The following is a 14229-nucleotide window of genomic DNA, read 5'->3' as shown; positions in this document are numbered from 1 at the left end:
CTTTTTTTCCCCCAGTTTTACTGACTTGTTCTTGTGTCTGCCTTTCAGCCCCTTCCTTCCTTCCAGAGTTACCAGTCTGCTGCTGCTCTCCTGGCCCTGACCGGTCCCCAGCCTGGAGGACTGCCTCTCCTGTGTCGCCTCCGTCCATCAGGAGCTCCTCAGCTGCACTGTCTTCAAGTTTACCAGGAGGCAGAGGGGAGATGGAGGCGGACATCCTGCAGAGCGCTGATCCTTTTCCTTGGGCAGAGAGCTCAGAGAACTGTTTAGATGAAGAAGCAGCATTAAGAGGTCCAAAGAGTCCAGTCCTGGAGAGAAACCTGGAGCCTCCTGGAAACAGGTGAGAGGCTAGTTAGTGTCTATTAGTAGTGCTGTAGTACTACTGCACTATCATCACTTTTTGGTATTGGAGTGAAGGTTATGCTAAAACAAAAGCTAGAAAATGTATCATAACTTCCATTTTGGTTTTTGTTGTTTGCATTTTGTTGACCCTTCTGGGCCACCATAAATCTCTGTTGATTGTAGAATTATCCAGATCAGGACTGATCAGCGTAAGTATTTTCTATTATTATGTAGCATTATAATATTTATATTTTAAATTAGAAAGGCACTTAATAAGTGATTCTATTTGGTGAACTAGCCCTTTAGCACTTTGTGGATATGAAGGCGGTACCAAGGCCAAATCACTCCACTAACATTTTATTTGTGTATTTTCTACCACTCTATCAACATTTGTTTTTTCTGCCATTAGCATGAAATGCTGCTGAACAAACAGCTTTACAAAAGTCAGCCTCTTTTTACATTGTTTGTGCTCCATCTTCTGCTTTGCTTATATATTGCCAGGCGTCCTGATGAGCAGCTGGGATTAGTCGACTCTGTCAACCAATAAAAACTAATCCAGGAAAATCAAGAGTCAGACATCGATACACACGGTTTAAAGTGCATGCCTTCATATCCGGGGCTATTAATAACAGCTTACATGTTTAACCAGACAAAGTGACATGACAAAAGGCAGCTAGGTAGTGTTTTGCAAGACAAACTTCTCTTGAGGAGAAATGTTGCATTTTGAGATTACAAGATCTTTGAGCTGCAAAAAGCACCTTTTCCAACTGTGGCTACGCTAATATATCACTTACATAAGAATGAAAATAAATCTTGTGGTTATTGAGGATTTAAAAGCAAAATGTACAGCGAGAACTGGACAGGGCCTAAAACAAACTCTTGAGGAACTCCTCAAGTAATTAGTGGTTCGGCCGGACAATTTGTGTTCAATCTTTAGACAAAGATGAACTGGACTCTGCAAAGTAGACGCTTTAATGTCTGCACACCATTTGTTCTGTTAAGAGAGAGGGGTAATTTGCTGTAGATGAAAGCTTATAAAAGATTTCTTCATGCTAGAAAATGATCAATTCAAAGTGTCTGTGCTATATATGTAGTTCATAGACTGCCTTTTGTCAAAGACCATTTGTTTTGTTTTTTTTCAATTTTATTCCTATATGAATCACTTTTCGGTGGCTGTGATATTCCATTCATCTCAGATTCATCACTCATCACAGAGAAATTAACAAATGAAATATTTGTGGAAAATAAATTGTGCCTGTTGAGTTTAGATGTCGGTGGAAGTTTTACACATCAAGTTAAATAAGTGACAAGATTGTATCAAGTGAAGAATGTTGATCCCTTCATCAAAAAAAGAAATCTGTACAGGGATAAAAACGGTTTTACAGCACTGTAGCTTTATTATTAATGACTTTCAGTCTTAGTGTAGCCAGAAAAAACTTGTTGGAAATGTAGTTAAAGTATTTATGTAAATAAAAAAAATAAAAAAACTTACAAAAATAAAATGAAATGGCAGAAATAGGTTATTCTTTTACTGCAGATTTGCGACTCTGGAAAAAATGAAGAGCCCACTTCCTGGTTATTCCACCAAATATTGATTTCTGATCTCCTCCTGAGTTAAAACATCAGTGTTGTTGTTTCTAAATGAATATGAACTTGTTTACTTTGCGTTATTTGAGCACTGCATCGTTTTTGCTATTTTGACCTCTTCTCCTTTTCTACAAATAAAAGCTACTACATTTTTGCTTGGAATTTTGGAGACATGTTGTCAGTAGTTAGAATAAAAGAATATTATGGAATAAAATAAAAGAACAATGTTCATTTTGCTCAGACATGTACCTGTAAAAAGTAAAATCAGAGAAACTGATCACTTTGTAGTGGTCTCTTAATTGTTTCCAGAGCTGTGGATCTGCAACCTTTCAACTAGGGTTCAGCTAATTTAAATATATAGCATTAATTCACAACAAATGATTTCTTGAGACACTTTATCAAAATTTTAATTCAATAATACCTGCATTCCAGTTGACCACAGTCACCAAACAGTACATTAAGCTGAGTTCATTATTCAAATTAGTTTAAGAAGTTTCTGAGGAAAGCCAGCAGATTGCATCGCAGCACTCACTCCTGGGCGAGCGCATAGCGACAGCAGATATCTGCTCGCATTGTCATTGACTTTACAGCAGTCCCTCCTACAGAGGATGCATGTGGTGACAGTGGTGATGAAAAACTCCTGTTTAACAGGAAGGAACCTCCAGCAGAACCAGAACCTGGGTCAGTACAAGCAGCCATCTACCACAACCAACTGGAGGTTTGAGAAGACAGAGCAGAGACACAAAAATACTTTTTACTCACCTTCTTTGTTGGTAAAAAGCTTTTTGCTGGCGGTAGAGAGAGTAATTAGGTGATGGCAGCATTATGTCAGGCGATGGCCTCCTCCAGGATGGACTCACAGCCAAACAGAACACCAGACCAGATGTAGCTTCTATGGAGATGGAAGGGGAAAAAAATCTGAGAAAAAATAAAATTAACATTTGAAATTGCAGTAAAAAACAAAACAAAAAATCATGTTAGAGTAACAGGAGAAGAAATTGAGAAAAAGTGATCAGTTTTTCCTCCAGTAGCCTGAGGATGTAGCAGCATAACAGAGATGGCTCAGAGTAACCTAAGCCAGTGTAGGCCTTGTCAAAAAGGAAAGCTTTACGCCTCGTCCAGGACCTGATTGAGTCATAGTGCAGAACAACACTATCAACAATATGGGATTATTGTTAGGTCAGACTGGGCAGTTGTCATGCAACACCAGTTCTTACTTATATTCCAAGTGCATCATCCCACATGTTAGTAGTGAAGCTTAGAGGAGGTCTGGCTGACCTTCCAGCTTTTACAATAAATAACAGAGATCATCGATATTATCTACCTGAGCTACGTTAGTTAAATAATAGTAATATTGGAAATCCTATAATATGTGTACTTATTTTTAAGGATTAATTTTGTGTCTGCCGAGCTGTGCCACAAAAAGATTTATTAAAAAGTTTATTGCTTTTCATTGAAACCTCATCTTTTTTTTTTTTGTAGATACGGTGATTCATGTTAATGCGTCTCTACTTTCGATTCTTTTTCAAATAAGCGTGTGGAGCAGTTGGAGGTGCTGCGCTGTATGAAGTGCTAGCTGATAAATTTAGCCTTTGATTTGATTAGCTGAAGTGCTTGAGGGCCGTATAGAAATAGGAAGCTAGTAAAGCAGCTGCAGCAGGAGGGGGAGCAGTTGATTAGAATGAGCTGATATAATAAAGTCAGAAACAGTCAATTACAAAATACAGTGTCACTCATATTTCAGTGCCTTATTTACCTGCTTTATTACACTAAGAAGCAATCTGACCTTTAAGGTAATAAGGGAGAATTACAGGCGAACATCAGTCGGAGCTTATTAAATCTGCTGCCTGCACTTCTGTGCTTCAGATCTGATAATGTGAGGGCGCAACCTCACTTTAAAACACCTAACAACACACAGGAGGAAACTAATGAAACACACTGAGGTGACGCCTCAGGAGACCTGACCAAACACAGCTAAACTGACCAGGAGTCGCCTCGCTGCCTGCTACTGTAGAAACTCCAGCTTTGTCTGTTCAGATGGAAACATCCAGAAACCACCAGTCATTTAATTCTGAGAAAAAAAGAAAAAAAAGTTACCAACACACGCCATGGGGATTTTTCTTTTTACTGTTTTTGCTCAAGTCTGCTCCTGGAGCATGCATACCTCGGATGAGATCATGTAAATATTTGGTCATCTGTTGATCTGTCCTGAGTTATTCAGCTTGTATTTTTATGTGTGTGTTTTTTTTTATTGCTTTATTTCTATGCCTTCTGTTGAATTTGTTCTTCCACGTTTGTTTTTTTAAATTTCATCAGGACTTTGCATCAATTTCCAAAGTCTTGAAAATACTTTCTGTAACCTTTTGCGTTGCGTTTGTTGCTGCCACTTGGCCGAGATTTCTTTGAGAAAGAAATTTTTAATCTTATTTAAATAAAAAAAAATTTGTATATAGTTTTTAAAAATATGTACCGTATATGTTCATAGGAAAGATATTATATACACTATAAAATATCTTTCACTAAGTGAATGATGTTGCATAAATAAATGAACTTTTCAATAACAATCTAATTTATTGAATTTGACTGTATAAACATTTGACTCCACACATATAATTTCTACTGAAAGGAAGTCACTGTTGATATTTACGCTGCTTCTCAATAATTAAGACGCTGTTCCCTTATGGATCCTTCTGAGACGCTGATGGTTAAATGAGCCGTTTGGTTTTGTCCAGCTCTCCTCAGATCTCTGCCTCCAGCCCACGTCAGACGGTGGGTCCAACACGAAACATCTCGTTCTTACTGAAGGAGCTGGACGCCATGAGGGAACTCAACAACAAGGTCAGAAGACGCCCCGCTTTCATTCTAGCCGTTCTCCTGCAGACTGTGTCCATCAGCTGCCGTTAGATGGGACACGTCTATCGTCCCCTTTTATCCCCAGGTCAAAGGTTAGAGCTTGTGGGGAAGATTGTAACTGAACTGACTTTAGGCCTCGATTGGCTGCTAACCTGATAGCCGGAGTGAATTTCTCGGAAGCGCTCTAACTCAGAAACTGCTTATCAGCTTCAAGTGCAGATGGTTCAGAAGGAGAAGGAGCTGCTGCAGAGAGAGGTGGACGAAGAGCTGAAGGAGCAGCAGCAAGAGGCCCGACTCTGGGAGAGACCCATGGGTAAGGAGGGGGTGGTCAGCTCGGTTTACACACCTGGGTCAGAATAGTCCTGGGTTTTTCATTATGATTTATGTTCATTTTGTTTTGACTTTTTGTCTAATTCAGCTAGTTTAAATGAGTTTTTTGTGTTTTTGCTAGTTTTTATTAGTTAAATATTGTTTAGTTTTAGCTTAGCTTTTATTAGTTATAGTAGTAGTTTCAGTTTTTTTCCTACTTTGGCAGCCCCAGTAGAGCCCAATAGAGAGAACCACTTCACTACTCCATATCTCTGACGTTAACAATACTGAAGAGCCCTGACTGATAAACACAACAAAAGTCAAGTCCTGTAACTTTTCCTTGTGTCATCGATTCAGATGGTTGCTTTGTCTACGGATCGTCTTTTCAAGCTCTGCTGAACGTCCATTTCACCTGTGGTGTGTAAAATCTTACACAGGCAGAACACTGGCTCCCCCGAGCTGAAGGGAGGGAGCCTGACTGAAATTAGAAGATCTAAAAATTATATTCAGTTAGATTTGTTTTCTGAAACAAGAGCTGCAGTCTGAGACGGGTCCTGGTAGAAGCCCACACAGAACCCTTCAATAACCAGCAGAGTCTCCTGGCTCTCAGTCTCAGATGAGCTGTGGTCATTTCTGCGTTATTACTGCTGACACACACACACACACACACACCATGTAGCAATAAGCATATCTGCACTGATTGGCCAGTCACCTTGAGGAATACCCAGTTCCTTTAGTTTCTACACAATTCACCCAAACTGATCTCTTCGTCTCTTCGGATTTTTACGTTTTCAGTAAAATGATTGTGAAAGGAAATATTTTGCAGCTTTGATTTTGCTAAAACTGGGGTTTCTGACTGGTTCTTGTCTGCCCTGTTTCATTATTTTTTCAGAGGTGCTGGAAGAGATGTTGGCGGCTCAAAAGGACCGAGACCAGGCTCTGATGTCACGACTGCTGCTGGCCAATGAGGAGAGAGATGAAGCTTTACTCCGCGCCCGCCGGCTGCAGGAGGCTGCTGGGTATGATTCCAACAGTTCATGAAATACTGATAACTATAATACTCAGTATTTTTTCATGCAAATGGTCATGAAGTCACAATGAATGTTCTATATTTTCCCACAGACTGCCAATGTGCAATATGTGTAAATAATATTTGTGTTGTTCTTTTACATAAATGTAGGTCAACAGTAGAAGTGGTTTATTTGCTGAAATATTAAGACACACTAAAGCATCATTTTAGCACACATCAATATCATATTTAGACCATGGTGATCTTGTTAAGATTGATTAAAGTCTAAATCTACCTGTGGTATGAATAATTCTGGGCTTACCTGTCTACTTGGTTTAATTGGAAAAAGTACTTTTTATCATGTGTGTTTAATTCTATTGCACCATTCAGACACAAAGCGCTTTAAGGAGAGACAAAAAGGAAACAACAAAGCATAAACATGAAAACATAATAGAAACAGATGGTAAAATATGAACTAGAACATCATGAAATTCCCTGCAGTTTAAATGAATGCTAATTGTGACCAAAGTAAATGAAAGGATCATTTAACATCCTTTCATAAACGTACAGTTTTAGAAAACCCCTGTTGAGGTTTTACACTTGGGTCCTTCCTCACCATGGATATGTTTGTGGTATTTTTAGAGGGACAGAAAGAGAGCTGATCTTACCGTGAACAAACTTTCTTTAATATTCCTAGTGAGTAATGTCCGCCGCCCGCTGAAGTTCGTGACACTTTTTTCTCGCCATTTATCCTCTCAGCTTCATGTAATGCATTTGGGTCATTGAGACGCCTCTCATTCACTGTCAGTTTGGTTGCATAACTTAATTTATCAGGCTGTGATAAACAGTTGTAGTATGTTGGCAACATGCTAGCTAGTGTTAAAAGGGTAAGACAATGATGGGTAACCATGGCAGCCGGCGACAGCTTTCTGCAATCAGGTTGCGTACTCAAAAATAATCCCTCTACTGACTTGATGGTTGGTAGTCTTCTGTTTGGGTTGCAGAACTGATGAACCAAATGAAGCGGCTTTGACAAATTGACACTGTAAAGTAAGAGTGAGTCATTCTGAGGAGAGCTTAGCTCCTAGTTCATCACTCTGTTCATTTTCAGTAAGACCTCCATGTTTGTTTGATGTTGTTCCAGTGACCCGTCTGTAGACCAGCAGTTTCTCTGAGGAAGATCTGCCGTTTTCATTTATTTACATGGGAAACATGTTTAGCGTCTGCTGAAGAAGGAGACGCTAAAGAAGGGGGAGGAAGAGGAAGCTGCCACCGCTCTCCTCTTCCTCCCCCCTTCATTATGCACCTCCTCACTCTGGTTTGAGGGCTGTGAAATGAGCTCTTGTCTTCTTCAAGCAGCAGCCAAATAGACCAGAAAATCTAATTAGAATTAAACCCCCTCTTCCTAGTTCTTCTTCCTTTGCCTCAAACACACCCACCCTCACACCCCCAGAGTGAGAGGGTAATTGATATTGGAGGCCACAGTCCGTTTTTATGAGGACAGAATATGGAGGAGCATGTTCCATCTGTCAGGACTCAGAGTGTGTGTCAGTTTTTGTTGGTGTGCGTGTGTGTTTTCCAGTGGCAGGAGGAAGCCTTGAATACCTCAGTGAGTGTGTTGCAGTGTGCCGCTTCATGTTGTTGTGTGTTAGTGTGTGGGCATTAGCATGTGTGTTTTGCTGATTGAGGAGGTGACCTCAGTGAATGTGTGTTTCATGTCTGTGTGAATAAAGCGAGGCTGTTTCTTTTTCCCCTGAAGTTCCTGGCTGACAGTTTTCTGGACAGTCTCTCAGCCGCTGTAATTATTTTAGGATTCTTGTGGACCAAAAAGCTCAGACAACCAGAGATGTTTATAGACCATCACACTATTGAGCGTCTGCCTAGTTGTTTTGTTCACTGACAAGTTGGGAAAGACAAGAGCTCAGCCTAGAAGAGGTAGACCACATGGAATCACAGGAAGAACTCCTACCTCTGTTCCCACCGTACCCCCCATTAACCAGAGACGCCCCAGATCCAGTGGCTCATGATGAGTGTGATGTTGGCACTGCAAGCTGCCAACCCCTTGAATACCGGAGTGACAGAGCAGAGTCACAACATCTTTGCAAGGCCATTGAAGTAGACTTGAATTGCACGTGGGCAACGACTGGTAATGAAATGACATGAGACCTGGGGAGGCTGTCATACCATCCACCCTTCTGACCAAGACCAGCAGGTAATGGTAGCCAGTGGAGCTCAACGATCAGAGGGATGACATGTCCTCTGCTAGGCTGGTTGAAGAACGAGGCAGATGCACCCTGGTGAGGGAAGAAAGAAATCAGACTGCAAGAAGCCCAACTGTCTGCACAGCTGATGCACACAGCTTGATCCACTTCTATCTGTCACACGTCCTAGAAGATTTGCACTTGACTCACACTGTGGTTACAACAAGCGACAACATGGAGCTGGAATATGTTACACAAAAGCTAAAAACAACAAAACTTTTGTTAGACACATTTTCACGTGTATAAAGTGTGAGTGACACATTGTTTCACTACTAAGCCAGCAGAGTAGTCAGAGATCTGGAAATACTTTAAACTGATAGTTACTTTGGGTTTGGGCTTTCTGTTAGTCAGTCAGGTCGGGTCGGATCGGATCGGGCTTTGACACAATGTCTATGGGCCCAGGTTAGTTTGTAATTTTTATGCCCGATCTAAGATGGACTGACAAACGTTATAGATTTAAATCTCATGAAGGTATGTCCATCAGCTTTAATCAGCAAGTGACTGAAATGTTTTTTTAACATGGTTATTTTATTAAGCCATTTTAAGATGTGGATATTCTTTCATCTAAACCTCTGTGTTACAGTATTCCATCTCCACAGCATGATGCTGCCACCATCACATGTTACTGTGGGGAAAGTGAGTCCATAGGAATGTGCAGTGTTGGGTTTTCACCCCACACATCATTCAAAACGTCACTTTAACCAGAGGCTCTGCATTTGTTTGCATACATGTTTAACATTCTGCTGCAGGTTTGTTCACACTCTGACAGCCTTGAAACCTCTATGCTTCAAATCATTTTCATGTTGCAATTCATGCCTTGAAAAAGAGGTTTTTAATCTCGATTGTTGTTTTTTTTTATCCAGGTAAAATAAAGGTTAAAAATACAAAAAATGTTCTTAGACCAGAGAATGGATCGGACAAAAATCACTCTCAGTAAAAACAAAGTCCTGTCAAATAAAGCGCCCCCATATGGACTTACAGAGTAGCAACATGGGGTTACCCTTCAAGAAGAACAAGAACTTCTTTCGGATTCCTGGAAAGAGCAAACTCCTTCAGAAGAAATGAAGGATTTCCAAGAATAGCAGCCACATCGCATTAGATTCTGTCTCTACGAAGGAGACAACTTGTAAAACTTTGTCAAAAGAACAAATGCAGACTGATGGTATTCTCTCTTGGATCTGCTCCCACTAATGGCTGCTCGCGGCGTGCCTGAGTGAAGGTGTGTGGGAGTGGTAATGAAGGCGGCCGAGCGAGCGAGCCAAGCCGAGCCGGGCTGAGCCAGGCTGGATGGGGGGCTGTAAGCAGGGTGTTAGTGGAGCTTTATTGGAGTTGGCCGGTCTTTCATTATCTGCTGTTCCCTGCAGAGCGGAGCCGCCTCGACCACCTTATTACAGTTTATTACAGCAAAACAGCAGCAGACTAAATGAAAAGAACTTCCCAGGAGGAGAGACAGAAGATCAGGTAGTTACTACTAGCTGCACATCCTCCGTCAAGACTCCTGTCAGGAGGAGGAAGAATCCGAGAACAGCAGAGAGCGGTCCGTTCCAGGGAAGCCTCCGCTGCTTCAAAATGAATTCAAAATGACAGATTTTAACACGGACTTTAGGGATCACAGGACAAAATTATTGCACAGCTGCTGCATGGCGCTCAGGTAATCTAACAGGCGGTCGCCGTGGTCACTGGTAGGAACACAGAGACCAGGAACCTTTGTAGGACCTCAGTAATTGACTACAGGGCACCAAGTTGCACCTTTTATTTGTCATTCACAATATACATATTAGCATGGCTTGCATTGCTTTGGCTGGAACTTTTGAAATAAGCTGAATAGTCTGAAGAGCAAACACTGGAGGATGGTACATGCAGAGTAACAGGAAGAGCAAACGTGTTCTGTAAGTTAAATATATAGACAAGTCAAACACCAGGGTGACGGCGACTTCTAAAAGTATTCATTTGTCTTCAGCATTTCCACATCTTGTTACGTTCCTGCCACTAATTTTTATGGATTTTTGAGGTATTTAAAATAGTGGTTAATAGCTAACGGCTGAGTGAAAGGGTTACTCATCCTAATACTTTAATGCAAAACTTTCTTTTTTGCTGAAATCTCAACTCAGTTAAAATGTCATGTTTTGTTGTTTACAAGTGGATTTATTTCTGGAGTTTGACTAGGCCATTCCAACAAACAAGTTTGCTTCTCTCCCAAGCCTCCCAACCCCCAATGTTAGCTCTGGCTGCTGAAGGTCTGTTCGGCAGCAAAGAAGCTCCACAGCATGATGCTGCCACCTCCATACTTCACAACCTCCCTCTTTTCCCTCTAAATGTCATAAGGTTCATTATGGCCAGGCACTTCAGTTTTAGTTTCATCAGAGCACAGGACGGAAGTCTCCAGTACTGAAGCTCTTTGCAGAATTCATTCTGACTTTTTATGTTGCCTCGCTGAGTGGCACAGGATTAGTTTCACTGGATAGTAACTCTCTGACACGCTTCAACGGCATCTTCTTCATGTCTCTGAGTTTCCAACACGGTGAGCAGTCTTCCCCATGACTACCACACAGTCAGTTCCTTCAGACTAGGCAGCTGCAAGTAGGGAACACCTGCTGGAAATGCAACTTCTGCTGAGCTCATTAGAAGCTACCTCTCAGTGCAAACGTTGTTAAGGGTTAATAGAGGAGCCGTGTTGTGACGACTTCCTGAAGGCGGAGTTTCAGAAAGAGCAGGAGCTTCTTAAAGAGACAGAGGGCCAGCTTTAAGGCATTAAGTTATAAAGTCTTATTTGATATATATATATATAACATTTTTATTACAACTGAAGGTAACTGATTATAATATAAAATGCCACTATGTGCCCGTAAAATAAAATTTCCATTTACAGGGTAGTTTTTCCTCTTTACCGTTGCTACCTGCCGGTTCGTTATGAGGGATTGCTGTTAAGTAAGCAACACAAAACAAACGTTTGTTTTAAGTCGCTACTCGTTCATCCAGAAGGAGTGAATTCTGCGGGTGACTCGATGCTCTGCTGAGCTTCCTTAGATTTTAAACTCCCTTAAATGATCAACTGAGGCTAATCTGCTGCTTGATAGCGTCAGTTTGAATGAATGTGTGATTGAACTGAAATATTTTTTTTGCAAAGTGCCTTGTTCTGTTTACATTACATTCTGTACATTACAACAGATTACATTTGTTGTGAAATGGCATCATATAAACAAACTGAATTGAAAAAAAATGAATAGAAGTCTCATGCTTTTTGCACCTTAGAAGTCTTTGCTTAAGAAAAAACTATTTTACACAAATGTTTTAGACATGGTCGATGGCGACAGGCCAGCTTTAGAGGCTCCACAAACAGATAATCTGCTCTTCTGTTGTCAGGTCGGATGATATCACACTGCAGGACGTTGACATGGTGAGCTGACTCAGCACATTTGCAAGCCAATTTTTGGCTTATGCTGGAACTGATGACCAGACCAAGTCCAATCTGATTGTTTCTGATACTCAGGACATCAAAGATCTCCTTCAGCATGTCTGCAAAGCCGACTCGGTTCAGGAAGTGAGGCAGTTCGGCTCAGCTCTAGTTCAGCGCGTACGGCTAGCACAGCAGCGAAAGAGTGACATCACTGCTCAGGAGATGAAGGCCGTGATGGAGGAGAGAGACAAATCTGTAGACAAGGTGAGTTTACACATAAGCAGATCAAACATCAGTTTGATTTTTTTTTTTTTTCTCATCCTGACAAATTTCCAGCTGAATTTTGTCAAACCTTCGAACTGCCTTTGCAGTAAAAATAGTTCTGGTGGTTCACAACCCGATGAAAGAAAACATCTTAGATACCCAGGATGGGTAGCTAGGATGTTTAAACTTTGATTTTAATAACATAAAGCTACATAATTTTTAAAGTTGAATCAGTAATACTTTTCTAGCAACTTTATGTCAGATCATGATTTCTTAGTTAATGTCAGTTTGTCATAACAAAGACATTTTGAATAATTTCAACTTTGTATTAAAAGTGTCATGATTTACAGAAGGACACTTTATGACAATAGTCATAAATATTGATGAAGACTTACTCATGTTCATGACAGTTGTTATGTCATGTTTATGATGGTGTTATGACAGTCTTATTCACAACCCGTCAAATAAAGTGTTACCAAATATTCAACAATCTTTACTAAAATGATCAATTTCCACCTTGTAAAGTTTTAATTAAGCTAATAAAAAATATAAAGCTCAATAAAGAGGGTTTAATCCTCTATCACATCTTATTCAGTCCATGTTTTCACAGCAAGATAATGACGGAACAGATTTTTTTTTTTTGGCTTAAAATTTTGAGGGAGCCCTCAAACACATTTGTCCAGACTGAAACAGTAGCCTGACCTTTGGAGTGCAGAGAAGAGCTCACATAAAGTCACGGCAAAAAAAGCAGGTTCCAGAGAGGCTAACAGGGTTCAGTTAACAAAGCAAAGACCTGGAGGTTATTCACATCCATAAATATTTTTAGTAAGAATTTGTTGTTGCAGCAGGTTGATCTACTGGCCCCATTGTCCTCCATGTGTCTCTGCTTCAACACATTAGTCACATGAGTGACATCAATAAGCTATTTTTCTCCTCTTTATTTGCCCATTTTTAATTTGTGGAACTCTAACTTAAAATGATTTTTAACTACAGGTTTTCCTACAAAGTAATTTTTTTTTCACGGCAGTCTGTTTAATACACCATTGACGTCAAATCTTGGTTATTTTTAGAAACTTTTGAAAATGTCCTTACCGCTAATAAAGTGAGGAGAGTAAAACTGTCCTGTGAGTTTGTAGCACAGTTCTCTCAAACAGAACGAAATAGAAAGCTTCTTCCATCAGCGACAGAACGTCCAGATGTAGGAGGCGCGACGTCGTGGAGAACTATCTATTCTGATCTTCTCTCTCCTCATAATCTGTGCCTCCATCGCTCTGTGACCTTTAGCATTAGACCTTTACCATTGGCTAGTCAGGGAGTAGAGTGTCATAATGGGATCCTCCTGCGTCTCACAATCAAAACCATTTTTACCAGCAATTATGTCACTTATTTTTCCAAAGGTTATACTTTGATATGTGAACATCTATTAATAAAGCACAAAATATTTAATAAGGTTGCTATTTGTACACACACTCATGCATTAATGGATTATAAGAAATAATATCTCCTGATTGCTTTAAAAGTCGATTGCTTAAAAATTGATCTAATAGTCAATCTAAACGCTAAACTTTGTTATCGATCCTTTATTTGCCAGCAGAGATATGTCCCACAGTTTCTTGTATGTGGTTTCTTATTTATTTCTAAGTTTCTAGCTACAATTTTCATTCTTACTTTAAAGTAGAAAATCCACATTTTCTCCCCGCTAAATCCCTATCTCTCCTCTGGAGGCTGATTATGATCAAAGTTCAATTCACAGAGTTTATTACCAAAACCTGCAGAGTGTTGGATTTATTACCCACAATTTATATACTGCTCTCTGTGGGGGTGGGGTTGAAATCAGTAGAAATGAAAAGAGATGAGTCTGGCTGTTGGTGGGATATGAGCGAAATAGAGTTGGCCAGTTGAACGTGGAGATTGGTTGTGCTCCCAGCATGCTCTGCGGCAGGTGGTGGGCTCAGAAGCCCCGCCTCTGATATTTTTCCAGATGAAAAAAAAAAAGAATCAGATCAGGAGCCTTCATCTGTTTCCTTGCTGTGACTGACAGAGTGCGGTAACCATGGTTACCTAAACTGCTCCAGCATCGCCAAACAGCGGTGGTAACCAAAGCAACTGGCTTCAAAAGAGAATGGGAGGGACCGAAAAGAGAAATGAGAAAGTTCTTCCTGGAAAACATAAAAGCTGAAACTCCTTTCCATAGAGGAGCACCACCGTAC

The 14229-nt window shown here is 40.4% G+C and overlaps 1 protein-coding gene across 3 annotated transcripts in view; it reads left to right on the top strand.

Moving 5' to 3' along the window:
• Positions 1-14229, top strand: part of mipol1 (mirror-image polydactyly 1) — a 55563-nt gene that overhangs the window by 20660 nt on the left and 20674 nt on the right. For all 3 annotated transcript variants that reach the window (XM_044142732.1, XM_044142734.1, XM_044142733.1), the window contains 6 exons: positions 49-337; positions 4659-4764; positions 4987-5092; positions 5981-6107; positions 11722-11755; positions 11849-12019. In XM_044142732.1, the coding sequence (XP_043998667.1) occupies positions 49-337; positions 4659-4764; positions 4987-5092; positions 5981-6107; positions 11722-11755; positions 11849-12019 (833 nt within the window). The remainder of the gene's footprint in view (positions 1-48; positions 338-4658; positions 4765-4986; positions 5093-5980; positions 6108-11721; positions 11756-11848; positions 12020-14229) is intronic.

Source organism: Gambusia affinis, linkage group LG16, assembly GCF_019740435.1.
Source record: "Gambusia affinis linkage group LG16, SWU_Gaff_1.0, whole genome shotgun sequence".
NCBI classification, from domain to species: Eukaryota; Metazoa; Chordata; class Actinopteri; order Cyprinodontiformes; family Poeciliidae; genus Gambusia; species Gambusia affinis.
The sequence above is the reverse complement of the archived record's forward strand: the minus strand, read 5'-3'. Positions and strand labels throughout refer to the sequence as shown.